The sequence below is a fragment of the Ixodes scapularis genome, unplaced genomic scaffold (genome assembly GCF_016920785.2).
Source record: "Ixodes scapularis isolate PalLabHiFi unplaced genomic scaffold, ASM1692078v2 PGA_scaffold6__148_contigs__length_123643588, whole genome shotgun sequence".
Taxonomy (NCBI): Eukaryota; Metazoa; Arthropoda; class Arachnida; order Ixodida; family Ixodidae; genus Ixodes; species Ixodes scapularis.
The window spans coordinates 100,629,745-100,648,038 of record NW_024609881.1 but is presented as its reverse complement, the minus strand read 5'-3'; the positions used below and the strand labels follow the sequence as shown (position 1 = coordinate 100,648,038).

Sequence of the window (18,294 nt, the reverse complement as noted above, 5' to 3'; positions counted from 1 at the left end):
GCGCGCGAGTATACTTGGGTCCCACTACAGATAATTCCATTTAGCGCTCTCTGAGCGGCACCATTTTCTTCGACCGCAGCGCCCTCTCCACACATCCGGGAAGTTCAGCGGGTTCGGTGGGGTAAAACGAGAGAGAGGGCACGCGCCCGACTCCGCTAGCAGACGACAAACCGGGAGGTTGTCGTTCTCCATCTATGGGCTGTATCGGCAGGTGAAGTGGTTCGCGTTTTGAAGTGGTTAGCGTTTTTAGAATAGTTGTGGCTACTCCAAAATCAGCCTATAGCTCTCTGTTGTTCTATTTCGCTAAATGATCAACTAGCATGTCCTTTTTACGTTACTTAAATGAGTCAGCCGGCAGTGCTACCCTCAACTACTGCGTGTATTGCGGCAGGAGAGCACGTTTTATTTATTATTTCAGACTTCCACTCATGGTCGCTAAAGGCTTACACCAGTACGAACTTTGTATAGTAAAAAAGGTACAGCAACCGGATTTACTTTTCGCCAAAGAGACCGGCCAATCTGACACAGTTCTTCTTATTTTTTTTTTTATTTGCACGCAGGTAACAGCGCGATTGGACCCTGTGAGTCTTTTTATCTAGCATAGTATTGCACGACAACTGGCATACCAAAATCTGCGCATCTGCGCTTGAAAGTTCCAAAATGACGCAATTTTAAACAGAGTTTGCACGCCAGCCGGGCGCTAGCTACAGCCCACTCGGCGGAGCAGACGACATATGGGGTGAGAGGGGGAGTGCATTTCTTTCTCTTTTACCCTCTCTGCTATGACCCTAATGGAACGGTCTATACTCCGCGACAACTTTTCTTGGTGATGCAGTGGAAGGCATAGGCCCGCGTCCCCTCTCCCATTTTGAGCGTGCGCAGGCTCTCCTCCTCTCCCCGGAAATGGGGAGAGGAGCAGAGCATGCGTACACTCAAAATGGGAGAGGGGACGCGGGCCTGTACCTTCCACTGCATCGCCAAGAAAAGTTGGCGCGGAGTATAGTACCAGTAAGCTCGCCTAACGTGAAAAACAATCCAAGCGAATGTCGTTGCACGGCCCCCTTTAGCTAGATTTCTGTAGAACGCCTTAAAACATCTTGGAAGGGCTCTCATTTTAAGAAAGGGAAAAAAAGGCCCTAACAAGATGTCACCTGGTTTAGCAAGCATAATATTGCTGAATTAGGGCGAGTGCTCTGGCATGGGGGACGAGACTTAAAAACCTCCGGTGCCGCTGCCTTGACTAAAGAACGTCCCTTTACCTTTGTGTCGCATGATATCGAACTCAAACGCATGGTTAACAAATTCGTTCTTTTACTTGTGCTTGTTTATTGCGTCAAGCGGAAGGGTGCTTTTCCCTTTTCTTAGAGAGCTTCACACCGGAAGAAAAGAGGGGTCTTCTTCAGGAGATAGAACTCTTGAAGCTCGTGGGCCCTCATCCAAATATTGTCAGCCTTCGAGCTTGTTGTACGACTGGATCTGTGATGGCGCTGCTTCTCGAGTACTGTCCTCTGGGTGACTTGAAGACTTACCTCACCAAGATAAGAAGGCGCAATAAGGTCAGTTCTTTATGTCGCCGAAAGTAACTCGAGCAGCTAGGCTTATATCTGAAGTGTTTATGATGAGCCGTATTTTTCGCAGGACCTGGAAGAACTCTCCAAAGATGCTGGCGATGCAAACCAGAGGTCAATTTTCCAAACAAGTAACGACTCGGGTATCTGCGAAGACAGTGAGTTGTAGAATATTTCAAGCCTATTCCTATAGAGTCCACCTATGCCACGGTTATACTGTGGGAATGCATTTTCATACAGTGGGCGATACGTGACGCTGATGAATGCTTAAACTTGGTCATCGCAACGAACACATCTTAGGAAGAGCAGGACGAAGTCCCCACACTTAACGAAAAAACAAAACAAAAAAAAAACTGCTTGGTACGCGTCGCCGAGGCGGCGGCTGGGGGGATAAGGGAGCGGGGTTGAGGAGGTAATCTTTTCATGCTTTGGGGAATTCCATCTCCACCCGACGAAAGAAAAAGGGCTTCGTCAGTGCACGCCGATTCAGTGTGACTGTGTTATGGAGTTTCACTCCCCTCGGAGCAATATGGAACTTCCACAACGCGCGCGGCGCCCTCACCAGCCACCGTCTCGGCTACGAGCTCCAAGTGGGTATTTCTTATTGGTTGAGACTGTACATAGTCTACGCTTCTTTGCGCATACTCATCTGTCTGTTTTCGCTGGCCCTATCAGCAACGTAATGGTCGAACTAAAATATATTTGCAAATAAGTCCGAGCAGAGCCGACAATACGATTTGATGAATGAATTTTGAGGCATCGAGAATGCATCGTTGCGGCCCTCGTAGATTCTGGGCGCCTGTAATCACCGGCTAAACCAATAACGCACAGTGAATGCTCCATAATCCTCCGCTTTTCTTCTGTGTGGGATTAGTACATAATCCGTTTCACGATAACTTCGCGAACTGTGGAGGCCGCGGCTTCCCCGACCCAATGAAGGCGCTGGAACAAGGCACGTGATAACACTCAATGGTCGAAGCCACGGGGCCTTGTTACCGCCACAGCAACGGAGCCCTCCGCCACAAAAGGTAGTTCTAGGCTTCTTTTTCTTTTAATGGCAATCGAACTCGCGCGATTCCATATATAATGAAGAGGCGTGAAGAATAAGGAATAAATATTCACATATTTACGAGTTTCAGTTATATCTAAACCAAAAAATAAAAGATATTTACAGCTCCTTGTAACGCCGAATTAGAGCGCAGCTCTCGGAGAGGAGGAGAGGAAGGTACGGAGACGTGGCTATGCCTCTCCTCCTCTTCTACTCGCCGCCCATTTTGGGGAAAACGTTCCGCTAAATTTGGCGGGGAAATCTTTCCGCTGGATGTAGCGGAGAATTTTTTCCGCTAAATTTAGCCCGAAATTTTTCGCTACATTTAGCGGGGAAGATTTTCCCTGCCAAGTTTAGCGGGGACAGTTTTCCGCAAAATTTACTGGGGAAAATTATCCGCTAAATTTAGCGGGTAAATTTACCCATCGTGCACCGTGCGGTTACGCCGACGCCGACAGCGACGCCGACACCGACGCCGACGCCGACGCCGACGCCCACGCCGACGCCACTCAAGCCGGAAAAGGGCGCCTAAGAGCTGTGTTCTAAAAAGTGACCCCACATCCATATCCTCTCGATTTTGTTCTCCTTGTAGCGCCGTTGCCATTAGCGACCTCCGGCGATCGCAGTAGTGTAATCGGAAGTTTCCGCTAAAAACATCGCATTGTGCCCTGGCATTAGAACACATCACAGATTCGCGGCCAAATTGAGCGTATGGTTGTCTCATGAACTGTTCATGAAGTATACTCGCTATTCCAGCGGACAATTTTGTTGCTGCGTTGGACGTTCATCCGAAGTTGATTGGTTTTGGAGCGAACGACTCTCGGCTAGCAGACGACAGCCCGTTCCATCGCGCCTCGGGCCTCGCATTTGGCGCGTTGACACAAATGCTCCAGTGACGTCGGGTCGCGTCCTCACTTCGGCGCTCTTATTGGATCGTGGGCCACTGGCTCCCACAATTTGCCAAGTTATCATGAAACGGACTATAGACGGCGAACGCACAAAAAGACGAGCGCCATCACAATGCTTTTTAGCGCTGCTTGATTGGCTATATCCGACCGTAGCATCTGGTGTACGCTAACACAGTGTGAAAGCAAGCTTAGCTCAACTTAAGCCCCGTTACAATATGGCGAGCAAGTGGTCCAGAAGGCGTCTTTGGCGTGCCGGAATACAGGAGTGTGAACGCCAATCGAATACCAACAAACAAAACACCCAAGGAATGCGCGATGGCAAGGCGGTTGAGCTCGTGTTTTAATTGGTTGAGGCAGGGGGTAAACAAAAGTACGTGGGCGCCTTTGGGGGTTAAACAAACGCAGGATGTGCACAAGGAGCAACCGAACTTGCATGCCGTATTATACGTCGTAGACGCTTTTTTATTCGGCCTTGTGCAAATGTGCACTTGTGCAAATGTGCCCCCCCCCCCCCCCCTTATATGCAGAATCAAGGTGCGTAGATATAGCCTTGCCTCGATTCTCTTAAAATTACTTGCTGCTCCAAATATTTTCGATTGTATATATACGGCTGCTGAACGATCGTATACAAACATGGTGGTAGGACGCTTCTGGAGGTGACGTATGACGCCACCAGATCTGAAGACGGTGGAGACTTTCAGTTTGGAGAGAGACGTCCCCAACAATGACCAAAGCAAAAATACTCTATTGGACGAAAAGGAGAGCTGACTTTGCTCCAACAGCTGTTTTGCCACCCTTGGATGCGTCCCCACCGAGCGTGCCCTCTACTTCCGTATTCACTTAGGATTTTCTCCCTTGGCAGGCTTGAGCCGGTATGCCGCTTCCTCTCCTTCTTTCCATGCACGCAAACAGCACGTAGAGACACGTGCAGTGTACAATCAAGCTCAATTACATATGAAAGCTGAATATGTTTTGTTCCGTTAGGTTAAACCAAGATCAATGTTCCTAGAATATTTGCGTTAGCTTTGTTTACATGCGCCAAAGAGTGTCGTGAAATAATCCGATGATTTTGGATTCGTGACTATTCGACGAACAGCTTGGTCAAATTTGGTGGCACTTTTTAAAATGTTTTCAGGGTTTAAAGTTTTCATTCAACCAAGTGATACGTCTGCCTGAAACAAGTTGGTAAAACGTTACGACCTGCACGCTTGATTAAAATCTTTGAAATGTTCACTAATACCACTATATCTTTAAAGCAGGTTCCGATGTCCAGGAGGTCCTATCAGCAGCATATCTCCTCTCACTTGTGCGACAGGTTGCTCGAGGCATGGTAGGTGTGTTCTGAAAATCGCGGAAGATTGTTAGTTGTTTACCTAATTTCGGATGTTCATGTTTTTTTTTGTGTGTGTCATGGACACATGTCGGATTAAGAATCCTATGTAAGCGTAGGGATTTTTAGATTTTACTAGAATTACACTCTAGCAGCAGAGTAGTCACATTTTACCTTTCGAATTCAATAGAGCTGCGTCATTCGCAACCTTCACAGTGAAAAGGAAAGACAAGACAACCTGTTTACTTAAAGGGCCACTAAACCAGGTTCTGCGACAGTATATTTACGGTAATAACTCAATCAATGAGCTCTAGTCTTTATGGAAAAAAAGTTACATTTATGCACAAATTATTTTTGTTTTTATTAATCTTGCTATCAAAAGATCGTCTACATCGAAACTATTACTTACGGCAGATGTCGCCGTCGCACGAAGAAGGGCAAGGTTCTGCCCTCCTTGTCCGATGGCGCTATTTGGTGTGATTATTGAAATACCGAATTTAATAGAGATATTGGTATGCATGAATATAATCTTTGGTTTCTTACCATGCTTAGAGCTTATACATCGAGTTGTGAGTCATATGGCTATAAATTGAGTGTTGCAGAAGGTGGTTTAGTGTTTCTTTAACAATGTTAATCTGGGAATGACACTCCTATTTTCCCGCCGAACCGGTATTCGTACATGGCTAATATTTTCTTCTGATGTCTGGTTATCTCCAAAAAATCGGTGCGTGGATGCTGCAAAGGCATTGTCGTGTTTTATCGTTTTAAAATATTTATTTCGTTTTATAAGAATGTGACTTTATTACAATGCCTTTGAAGCTACAATATTAACTTATAACTGTAGGGTATCAAACATGTTTATTTTGGGGGACTGAAAAATTGAGTCCGTTGACATTTTTTTTTTTCACATGTAGCGTTAATCACGCAATATAAGTATCAACAGACATCTGTTTTGCCGATTCTATCTTAAGAAAGACCACATGCATTTATGATTGATTTGCGTGTGAAAAAAAAGTACACAAAAAATTATAAAATATCATTAAAATTAAACGTGCGCAAATGCCAGTGATACACTTCGACACAACAGGTTTGTGGCACTTTTGTTAAACCATTTCTTTTAATTATGAACCTAAGCTCGCAGTCATGTTGCCTTTTATTCTTTCTTTTAGCTCCTTTTATACACCCCGGATGACTTGTGCTAATTGCTTTGAATAAGTCCACATATACACGGGGTATTTCGAGAGGTATTTGAAACAAATCTGCAAAACACCATATTATTTTTCAGTGTTTCTAAAGCATCCAGAATGTTCTGCAGTCTTATAGAGGAGTGTCCGCTCCGTTCCATGGGCGCCACAGTGTTTTTTTATGCTGACGCCATGACACAGTAGGCAAACCTCTCTTCTTGCATGACGCCGATTTATTTTAGGAACCTGCGCACATTTCATAGTGCAAGAACGTCAGACATGAATAGTCACAAAGCTCCAAGAATAACACCGATGCGACGAGTGCTGTAAAAAGCAAAACTCTTGTTTTGTGTGCAGTCACTCTCTCCACAAGAGCCTGCGTTTGAGATTATTATTTACTATTTTTATCACTGGGGACTAGGATTTCGGATACTGGTCTCCATCATATAAAATCGCCATGATTGATTGCATGGTTTTATCATAAGTCAGAGCACACTAAAGGCTATAAGACACGAAGGAATGCACAGAAACTGTGTGCAGCCATGTACGAATACCAGTTCGTTGAGCTGTGTTTGAGACGTTCTCCTTCTCTTCCTTGTCGTCGTCTGTTTTACCTCAGTCTCGGGTTTTTCACTAAAATGTTTAATATACACCAGCTCACTTGAGCCCTTACGTTTGGCTCATAAACGTAGAGTCAGAGTGTATCCTGTTCACTTATTTAATTCCGCTTCGTTAAAACATACACACAGAAAGACAAAAGTTATTAAGTAGCTCTTTTGGTGCTGCTTGATTGGACAAATCGGTGCGTAACATTGGCTGCGCATTGAATTACAGTAAAATTAACTGTAGCTGTTGAAGTCCAGATCTGCTGTACTCCGTTTCAGCATAATTCGGCAAACGGTGAAAGCTACGACTCCTGGTAATTTAACAAGAATGTCACAGCGAGGATCGGGGAAGTCTTCTGTTTGTCTGCACCCATTACGTGAGAGTTGTTACATCGTCGCTGTATTTGTCTGGCGGAAGCCGTAGCTTTTACATTTTGCCAACTTTTGTGTAAACAGTGGGCAGTGCTAAAGTGGTGATTGCCCTACATTTCAGGAGTTTCTGGCGTCAAAGAGAATAGTCCACCGCGACCTTGCAGCACGCAACATTCTGCTGCTGAGCAAACAGCAGGTGAAGATTGCAGACCTTGGCCTCTCTAGAGACGCTTACGAAGAGGGGCTCTACCGGAAAACAACTGGCGGCCGACTCCCAGTGCGCTGGATGGCAGTTGAATCACTTTCACACTTCACCTACACACCTATGAGCGACGTGTAAGTGCAGTCATAGACATACCATGTCACGATTACGGAGTCGCTAATGCGCTCGTTGTTCAGTGATAAAATCTTTGCAGTTGTCTCTCTAGCTCAAGGTCTGGACAGCCCGTTGGTTTCAGAATAAATTTACACCGTGCACGCGTGCGTTAATTAAAACTCCAGACCGAGGAATTAAGGCCAGTTAAGATTACCAATTAATACGTCCCATAATTTCAGTACGTCTTTATCACAAACTTCTAGAATTCCTAAAGTAATTAAACTTTAAACATTTCTTAGTTGTCATTCACACTCCCCACGATGTGAACGTTTTATGCACCTAAGCAACTGAGAGTTAAGCAGCGGTCCTCTGAAAATCAAATTATCGTTATTAAAATGCTTTCATCACCTGGCTCAATAAAAATATCAATATCTCATTAACTTATATGTATGGCACAAAGCTAGTGGATACATTTTAATATTAAACAAAACGGGCAATTTCAATCTCTGCACTATTTTTTATCAATGTTCGTGTCTTATCTCTGCTTAAAGGCATACTATGTCAGGACAGTTAACGGCCATTAAGTAAGGCCAGTATTCAAGGTAAAAAAGAAAAGAACCCATAAAGGGAATACCATGGTATAAAGGTACTTCTTTGTGCATGAACGCTAAAGACCCAGTTTTTTCAATCTCTAGCTGGTCTTTCGGCGTCCTGATGTGGGAAGTGATGACGTTGGGAGCGGTGCCCTACCCCGGAGTTAACAACCACGAAGTGCTTCAGTACCTGTTAGAAGGCAACAGATTGAACAGGCCATCGGACTGCGCCCAAGACGTGTGAGTATAAAATAGTAAAAGAAAGCGGTCGAAACTATCACAACGCACTTGAATCGAGGTGAAGACAACTATGCTTTTTAGAACATTCCAAACACCGACTTAGTAGCGTTCCAACGAGAGATGCCCTCTCAAAGGTAGTCGATGTAAATATCAGGAACATCGTTTATCTATACTGAGGGGCTAAGCTCCTGAAGCCCAGAAACATACTTCTTACTTACTGTTGTGTAGCTCTTTCCTGATAAGAATTATGGGAGGTATAATCCCTTGCAGACAAGGCATGCTTGTTATGTTCATGTTTCTTTCCTGATGATTTGTTTTTCGAGGTTTCCATTGTTGAATGCCGATATTTAATTGACTCCGCAGCAATACAAATATGCTCGAAACATGAAGTAGCACGTCCTTATTTGAAGTAATACTACTGAAACCGCCGTTTTTGCCACAGTAGCAAAGACAAGGCTACTTGTTCTTATGCTTAGACGTGGGATGTCGTTGTACACTGAAATGTACTCTTACTTCTGGGTACAGAGACAACCCAGCAAATGCAGTACGATTAAATAAATGTTAGCTGGCAGGCCTTTCATCCATCTTGCAACTGACACTATTACGAATGGTACACAGGATACCTAAACTCGCAGACGCGAATATTTTCTTTACAAATTAGAAATGGAATGCGTATTCACACAATCAGAAAACAAACCTCGAAAGAGGAAAAAAATGTCTAAATTGAAAATAACATCAATTGGTGCACATATTATCGACCGAAACAATCGGGATGAGCCCCGCATTTGGACTGTGCGCCGGCAAGAGTAGCGGCTGATGTGACAAATGCTTCTTCTGTTCCTTTTGTTCTAAGGTACGACATCATGGCGTCCTGCTGGAACAGCAACCCCGTCTCCAGACCGTGCTTTGGGCAGATAATCCAGAGCATGGACAGCATCATGGAAGAAAGTCTCGACTACTTTCACTTTGACTGATTTGCTTACAGCTTAGAATAACGAGTTTCCGAGTAATACTTCAGGAATGCCACGTCCCGCATATTGTTCGAATGTCACGTGAATAACGCACTCTAATGCACTTTAAAGGATTTTCAGTTCTCAAAGACTAGAAACAAAACCATCCCTCCGGTATTTTTAGTGCACGAAATAGTATTAACGAAAGTTGAAGGAATGTAGTAAGAATTGTTCCCCCCAACATAACGATCACGCATATTTTCGTTTTTCTTTTGCGTTCCTATTTTGTTTAGGACATTATTACCATTTAGTTTATGAGCTAAGCAATCAGTTCTCATCATACACGTTACGTACCTTCTAAATGTTTTCTAACTTCTAAAAATTATTTGTAAATAAAATGATTTTGTAGGAAGTTTTTTGTTTCCATTTCTTGTTTGTTTGGAATAATCCCTTACATAATCAAGTAGCCCACGTGACTGTCGGAGCTGGCTTGAAATCAACACTATCGACGTTGATGTTTTGGACGTCTGTGAATTTATGGCAAAAAATACATGGAATTACATGGACACGCAACAATTCCTTTTTATCTCCTATTCACGTCAAAAGATTTTGATTCCAAGCATTTCTTCAGAACATTATAAAATCATTTTTTTACTGTTACGTTTCGCAACAAGACCCAATATTTAAACCATCTGGAATATTTCTGAAATTCTATAGTAGTGTCAGGCCAAAAATACAAATAAATTGAAGTGCACAATAAAAAAGAGACGTTTACAACGCCCTCTAACGCCGAATTAGGGCGCAGCTCTTGAGGAGGAGGAGCCAAGGGTACTGAGGGGAGGGTATACCGCTGCTCCCTCCTCCTCACCTCCTTATCCTCCCTGCTACTCCTCCTTCCCTCCTTCCTTTTCTTTCTCCTCCTCCCCCTCCTTCACCTCCTTCTCCCATCATCCTTCAAGCTCCCCTCCTCCACCCCTTCCTTTTCTCCTTCTCCCTCCTCTCTTCTTTCCTCTCCTCTTCCCCCTCCTCCACAACCTCCTCCCCCTTCTCCCTTCCCTCTCCCTCCTCCTGCTCCTCTCCTGCTCCCCCCTCCCTTCTCCCTCGTCCTCCTCCCTACTTCTCCTTGTCCCCGCGTGGTGCATCATGAGAAATGTCCCAGAATGCACCGCGCGGTGTATTATGGTATATTTCCCATAATGCACCGTGCGGTTACGCCGACTGCAACGGTGACGCCGCTCAAGCCGGAAACGGGCGCCTAAGAGCTGCGCTCTAAAAAAAAGTTTCTCGGCATAATTTCCCTTTTTACCAGACATGGAATTGCTGAATGACAAAAGCTAGTTTCTCGGCAATACATTTAATAGCCCTCACATGTCTTAATAATTCACGTTACTGCTTAGAGAAAACGTTTTACACTCTAAGAAATGCCAGCGCGTCTACTTACCCGCAAAACACTCAAAGAGCCAATCTCTGCGATCTACGAAATCAGCTCAGCGAATGATGAGGCGGAACATCCGTTTAGACATAAAGATGAAGTGTGCGCTGTGGCATTACGCAATGCAAAGTTTCACGCTTGCATTGCGTAATGCCACAGTGCAGACTTCATTTTTGGGTCTAAACGAATCTTCCGCCTCATCATTTGCTGAGCTGATTTCGTAGACCGCAGAGATCGGCTCTTCGAGTGTTTTACGGGTAAGTAGACGTGCAGGCATTTCTTAGAGTATACTTATATATTATACGACACGAACACGTTTCAATGATAACCGCACAACAAAGTGTAGTGAAAACATTTCTATAAAAATATAGAGACATTGCTCCGGCGAAATATTGATGGTAATTGATTTTCATAACATTTTAACCATCTACTAAATATCCCGCGTTGAGGGTACCTACCAACGTTACTACTATAGAACCCTCACTTGGGAAACTCACCGTTGAAACCTGGGCCGCTAGCGTCCACCCACACCGAGCTAAATACGACAACAGCGCCACTCCTTATCATTTGCTTTTACTGTGGTCACCTTGAGTTTTAGAAAGCATGTTTTTTGCGTAAAAACCAACGGAAAAAAACTCTCTGTAGTAACCCTTAGTGGAGTTAAGTAAAAAATTATGGGCGCATGTTGTTTTCTAAAGTCTTTAGTTTGCAAGGTTTTGCAGGACAATTATTATTGTTTTTATACACCATGCCTCAGCGGTGATTTTAGGTAGCGCGTCCCGACCTGGATCTTAACCCTCGGTGGTATTCCGCGGCACGCCCGCTTGGGAGACGGGGAGGGCACCCCTAAGCCCCTTCCACACTGTCTGTTTCGGCGCCAAAATGGCCGATTAATGCCAAAATAGAACTCACGTGCAGTTCCTCAAGTGGCCGCTGCGGGAGAAATGGCGGCGTTGTGATCGCCATTAGCTCGGTTCTTGAGTACGGATCAGTGCCACTTTCTCAGATTAGTCTCTATGGCAGTTTCCCAACTGAGTGGTTCTAGTAACGTCGGTACCTACGAATTATTTATTCAAAGTATTTCTGTAAAACCCTTTATTTTCGCGGTCTCTATATTATGGTGCCTGGAGCGCGTCTCCGACTGGTGTGTTTAGCGTCCTATCCCGCCCATACATAAAAAGTGGTTCCTAAGTGGCAACAAATGACGTCACAGATGTCAGAGTGTCTTGCTGCAGTCTGTCGCGATCCTGGCGGTTGGTCGTAGAAATGCTGACGAAAAGCACGAGGGAACGCGAATGTTGCTGTCGTCACGGCGTCCCAGGCGTCCCAACTTCCGGCTGTTGTAGCTTCCGTGGTGTGTAAAAGTAAAGAGCGGCCAGCAGCAGAACAGGCGTTTGCCACATTCACCACAGTTGCAGAGACACAGCCAGGGTCGCGACCGGTGACAACATGACGCTTCTATGACGTCATCAGGAGGAAATCGAGGGACCACTTTTTTGGACGTGGTAAACACACTAGTCGGAGACGCGTTCCAGGTCACCATACCTATATTTCCCGTATCGGTCACTGAAGACATAAGCGCGGCAACTAAATTTCGCAAACTCCAGACGCCTGTATTGAAATTCTAAAAAGGACCGAAATTTTCGCAAGGGCTCGCGAACATTAAGGGTTTTAAAGTAATTTTCTTTGAAGAAAATTTATTTTGAATTTTTCACGTACACCTCCTAATCACTTGTTTCCTCTCTACTGGCGACAACGTGCAGGGACACTTGTGACGTCAAATGTATTTGAGAGCAGACGAAGCTCTCTACTCCACGGCGGTGTGCGTTGTAGTGATAGTGAGTATCTGCGGGTTTGCGAATTTCGTCTGGTTTAGGCTGTTTGCTGCAAGCGATGGAGGATGGTCGGAATTGATGATTGGCTGTAGGGTGCAAGAACACCTCGAAGAATTGCAGCAGAGTGATATCTTTTTGGTTTCCCACCGAGATGTCTCCGCCACAGAATGTGGGGCCGAGCAGTCCGACGCGAACGCTGGATACCAGCGTTAGCTTCGTGGTAGAAAATAGAGCAACTAAGTAAGCGGCGCTGAGAGTATCGGCACTCCGTTCCCCGACATTGTTGCGGGCGCCGCCATTTTGGTGCTTGTGCAAAGCAGACGGAAGTGCCGATCGTTATAATTGAAAAGTGCGACTTCGTCAGCAATAGATTTGGTGTTAGGAAGCACATATAAGTATACTTTGCTTTGTTGTGAACTGTTTAAACATTTGTTGAGGACGGAAGAACGTTTCCTGTGATTTCAGATAAAGCTTCAGATAACTGGCAACCACTATTTTAAGCCACAATATGGCCAAGTGTCGTACTGTGAAGTGTAGCTCATTTAGTGACACTAGTAGAAAATAGTTCACACCTTGCTAGCAAATAAAACCTCGCATGCCATTTTGTTTGAGAGCGGCATCTGGGTCCACATTTCGGAGTTGTGTGTGTGTTTTGTTTTCGGAATGAAAGCTACAGACGCATGCAGTGCAGTAATCAAAGCGAGTTCGTTTTAAATCATTATTTTACTTTTTTACAGTTAATTGCTAATATGATTTGTGATTGTTAGAGGACCGCTGCGATAATGATAAAAATAAGTTTATTTTCATCAAGTTTCATGGGATGCCTGAAGAAAAAACTGGCAGTGTGCAGCTCGACTAGCATATTTAGAACCCTAAAATGGCCAGCTGCATGAAAGCCTGCAAGAAGCACATATTCCTCTACATGCGAAAAGTAAAAATGAGGAAAGATCGGGTGAAAATCATACCTCTACAAATAGAAACAAACTGAAGATGATGGAAATATATGGGGCACATTTAAACAAAAAAAGAACAAACAAAACAACACCCATATTTTAAGCACAAAAAATAAACGCTAATCTTCAGACGTTAAATTCACAAATTCAATATCATTAAAAGAAAAAAAATTAACAGACGTGGAAGGGTAAACTAAGCACTTGGAAGCCATAACTTGTTCGCTAAGTGACCATTTTCCACTTCAAACGATCAAACGACTAATTACCTAACACTATCCAATTAGCCTTTTTACTTACTGGTTTTAGAGGACATGCTGCAATCACAGATTTAAAGGTAGCCATCACTAGAGGTGAAGGCTGAACCATTTATTTTTGTTTCAATTGAAGCACATGCGCTGAAAGAAGCGCCAGCGGTTCTTATTTTATAATGTGTGGGCGCGGAATGTCGTGTTTACGATTAGCCCGGATGGTCGAAACACGCAATCCCCTCATTGTCGATCATCGGGACGCTTTTGCGTGTAATACAGCTGAATACACCAGAAAGGTGTGGGACGAATGTCTAGGGAAGGCCACACCGCAGACTGCGGGCACCGCCGTGTTTAACGCATACCTATCTACTGCGCATTGAAGTGGGATTCCTTAGATTATCCTAACCCACGATAAGACGGACTGTTCTGCTTCCCCCCTCTTTGCGTATCAATTTGTTCGAGGACACATTTCACGGCTTTAGGAGTGAGAGAAACGCTAACATGGATCGTGGGACGTTCGCCCAGTTTTTGATGATTTCGTCAGGTAAGTTTTGCTATCTTCATTATTTCTTCCAAAAATACCACCGAGGTTTAGCGTGCCAAATGATACGATTCAGTTGTGTATTCGAAGCAATTTATTGTGGTCAAAGGAGATGTCCCACGGAGACATACCAATCACTAAATTAAATCAACAACTTTATGCAAATTTGTATGTGTACTGCGAGGAGATCCATTAACGATACAACATAACTGGACTAAGAAAAATAAGAAATGTTTGTTGCGTGCACACTATCATGCGAGTTATGACATTGTTATTTATGGTGACACTTTATGACGTCTCAGGCTCCTTAAGCTAAAAAAGTACACATATGGTTTGTTGTTTCCACAAACTCCTCTTCGCCCGAGAGTTCAGTAAAAGAAGATAATATCCGAAGGAGCTTGATGTCATGAACGGAAGTCTCGGTGTCTCTGCGCTTTCCTGTAACCCTCTATGAGCGTTCGACAATCTCTGGGATTTTCGCCTATTTCCTTACGTCTTTGGCTTGCCATAGACCATACAAAATACTTGGGTAGTATTTTGGTATGGTCCTTGCGCTTATTTCGGCGTGGTATATGCGCATCTGTGTGCTAGATTTACACCTTTGCCTAATATTCATAATACTAACATCACTTTGCAGCCCTTTGACACGGAAAAAAGCATGGCGCTGAAAGTGGTCGCGCACCTTTAGTGAGAGATCGGGTTCTTTTTTTGCTCTCTTCACTCTCTTAAAAATGCCGTAAAATTAATTTTTACTGGTGCAAGCACGTGCAGCGTGGGAGCGTGAATGTAATTTGTACGCAAAAGCGGCACGCGCTGGGAAGAAAAATGCCAGTTAATAGGGCCGGGCAATTGAGCAATTTACCTTCTGATTAATAAATTAATGTTCTAATGCCGATCAAATGTTTTAGCTGGTTAATTGGTTGAATTTGAAAACGGGTGAACCCAATACAAAATAATAGTTTTCTGTTTTTTTTTGGTCTTTATATATCTTAGTGATTTCAATCAGTACAGAATTTTAGTAGATCCTTTCGATAACTCGGAGAAAACTATTTTATAGTTCACCGTCACCGTTGTGCACGCATCGCATCGTAATCGGGTATGGTTATCGGCGGTATCGGAGGCATATCAACGATCTACAAGAAAACTCTTAAAAGGCAGGCATTCATCTGCTCGTCGGTGGAAAACACAACTTGCAACAACCCGCTTATACCAAGCTCAAAATTCACATTGGAGTGTTTAACACAGAAAAAAAAAACACGAATGAAAAGAAAAATTATTTGGCCCTTTTTATACGCTAATATGCCTAAATATTAACGTGACCGATTCAATGATCTATTTATTGATTAAAGGGTGCCGATGGATCGTGTTAAATGTTTTAATTGACGCCAAGCTCTAGTGGACATCACATCTCGGGATTTTATTTTGTGTTTTTTTTTTACTTGTTTTTTTGTACATTTAGTATACGTTACTCTGATGTGTAGACTAACGGAGTAAGATACCCATTCACTGACCGCTAAAAAAAAAATCAGGGCTCGACTTTATCTGTTCAGGCTTCTTGTTTCGCAGTTCGTGCGCCGGCGTTTGTATCGCCTGACTCGCCAGCTGCCAGTAACTATGCAATATAGTACCGAACGCAGTTTTGCGAACATTTTTTGTTTGTTTTCAGCCTTGCTTGCGGAGCGTGCATCTCCGACTGGCGTGGACAAGGGTAACCTCTATTTCGACGAGCTCCTATCCATCGGCGCGACTCAAGAGTCCTTAAAACTGCAGCTGGGTTCGGTGCCCGTGCCACCCTTTCAAGTGGATCTGTGGCAGGCCAGTGCAGGAAGAAGCGACCTCCGTGTCGAGTTCACCAAAGGAACGCTCGACGGACTACCCGGCGGCGTGCGCCGCTTTGGAAACGCCAGTGCTCCTGGCTACCTGCACGGGAACCTAACCTTAGGATCTCATGTACGATTCGTCGATGTGAAGATCACATGTAGTGGTAAAGCGATGGGAGCGAGGTGATGTATGATCATTTTTACGCATTGTAATTTGTTTAAAATACTCTTTCACGCCAACTTTCACTGCAACATTGCATTGAGAATCAAATTAATTCATATAGAATGGAAGGAAGACAGCTTGGAACGGTGATTAAACGAAAATAGTTAAAACAACGTTTATGAGAAGGCTAAAGTCAAACATTTTTAACTGAAAAAGAAAAAATTCAATTCTAAACTTTTTTGTGTAAATATTTTAATGTGTTTATATACAGCGCCTACCAACACACAAAAGCATAAAATGGTAGGGCACCAAGTAAGTTTAAGATGCTAAAAGATAACAAAGCAAATTTAGAACTTGAATCTGTGACAAGACATTATCTCACATAATCGACGCTCCTCTTGAGCGTCATGATGTCCTCATTAAAAAGTGGAACAAGGCACGTGTTCAGATGATTAGAACAGTTCTTTATGCGAACTACCGCAGACAAAAAATGTACGGGATTAACGGCAAATGCGCGGTTGTTGTGAAAGCTCCTAACAGGAGCATTTAAATTAATGTGAGACAAAATAGACGTACACTCCGAATACCCGTGCAAATACTTGAACAACAATATAAGGTCGCACCTACTCGCCCAATCTTAAGCGATTGAGCAGATTCCCATACGAATAGAACTTGGGCAGATATTTTCTTGCGTAAAACGTTCGTGCAAAGCGTTTTTGGACGCGCTTTAACGTCGGTGCGATGTACTACAATGAGTGATGCTCTATCATGAGTGTCAGAGATTGCTGACAAGACAAGCACGCTTTTATGAAATCTACTCGCAACGTTTGTCGTGGAACATGGCTCTTTAAATTTATAAATTGGTGCTTCTGATTATAAAAAAAGAATTCTACTTTTCTAGAGGTTCTTACTATACATTATTCAGCCTTGAACAAAATCTTGCTAAACAATAAAATTATATCATTCAGCTAGCTTTGTCGGGTCTGATAACTACTGTCAAAATCTGTCAGTAACAAGTTCGGACGTCTGTTTGAGACTCAAATAAAAAAAAAAGAAAGACGTTTACAATCCCCGGTAACGGCGAATTAGAGCGCAGCCCTTCAGGAGGAGGGAAAGGTACGGAGAGGAAGCTATGTCACTCGTCTTCTCCTGCCCGCGTCCTTATTTAGCCGGAAAATTTCCGCTAGCCTGGAAAATTGTTCGCTAATTTTAGCAAGAAAACTTTTCCGCTAAATTGAGCGGGCAAATTTTTTTCTCATAAATTTATCAGGGAAATGTTTTCCGATAAACTTAGCGGGAATATTTACCCATAAAGCACCGCGCGGTTACGCCGACGCCGACGGCGACGGCGACGCCGCTCAAGCCGGAAACGGGCACCTAAGAGCTGCGCTCTAAAACAAACCCTTTTAAAAGACAGCATAAATTACACCGTTAACCTTCACTTCGTTCCTTTCTTACGTTATTGTCAATGTCGTATTTTTATAGTAATTAATCAAATATAGGTCTTTTATTAATAGTGTTGAGTAGTATTTCGGTACCAATTCTAGGATATCCGCCATGGACTGGAAACCTGACCTTCTCACCCTTACCTTTTCAGCGCGGCCAGATTCAATAATGAACTGACCATTCAGACGTCACTGATGGCAACGACTGCACTCCTAGAAGTTATGGCCTTCCCTCCAGGAACGCCAAATCTCTTTACCTTCATGTTGAATGGACCTGTGAATATTACCGTGCTCACACCCGATCACGCATCTATGAGTAACGAAGAACGGTCTCTCTACAAGGAACAAACGAAAAAGCATCTGAGCGGCTTCGTGGAGACTTTGCTTTCGACCAAGTACAGAGAAGCTTTGAGAGCGGCCGTTTCGAATAAACCTCTTCCTAATCCGTGACTGCTCATATTGTCACGGGTGGTGACCAAAATAACAATAAATAAACAGAAAGAAATAAACGTTTAATGTGGCGAACTTGTGCAACAAATAAACGGGTACAAAAGATAATAACAGAAAGTCGCGGGCGTCGAAGTCGGCGTAGCAGCAGAGTCGAACGCTGGGGCGAAACTGATTCTCCCCTATTGGAAAACCCCAATATAAACAGCGTATTATGGATATTGTTAAACAATATATTTTTATTGTATTGCAATACAATATAGACAGTGTATTGGAAAACATTACATTAATTGTAT

The 18,294-nt window shown here is 43.7% G+C and overlaps 2 protein-coding genes across 2 annotated transcripts; both read left to right on the top strand.

Annotated features, from left to right (window-relative positions):
* Positions 1-1,371: 1,371 nt before the first annotated feature.
* Positions 1,372-9,155, top strand: LOC8043084 (fibroblast growth factor receptor 1-like). The gene is made up of 6 exons (XM_042294500.1): positions 1,372-1,556; positions 1,639-1,726; positions 4,781-4,854; positions 7,137-7,351; positions 8,027-8,164; positions 9,018-9,155. Exons 1-6 carry the CDS (start codon positions 1,482-1,484, stop codon positions 9,136-9,138), a joined length of 711 nt encoding a protein of 236 aa, XP_042150434.1. The 5' UTR covers positions 1,372-1,481; the 3' UTR covers positions 9,139-9,155.
* A 4,928-nt stretch (positions 9,156-14,083) lies between these two features.
* On the top strand, positions 14,084-18,030 carry LOC120849136. Its single transcript, XM_040221281.1, has 3 exons — positions 14,084-14,126; positions 15,790-16,126; positions 17,704-18,030. Exons 1-3 carry the CDS (start codon positions 14,084-14,086, stop codon positions 17,999-18,001), a joined length of 678 nt encoding a protein of 225 aa, XP_040077215.1. The 3' UTR covers positions 18,002-18,030.
* The last annotated feature ends 264 nt before the right edge of the window (positions 18,031-18,294 follow it).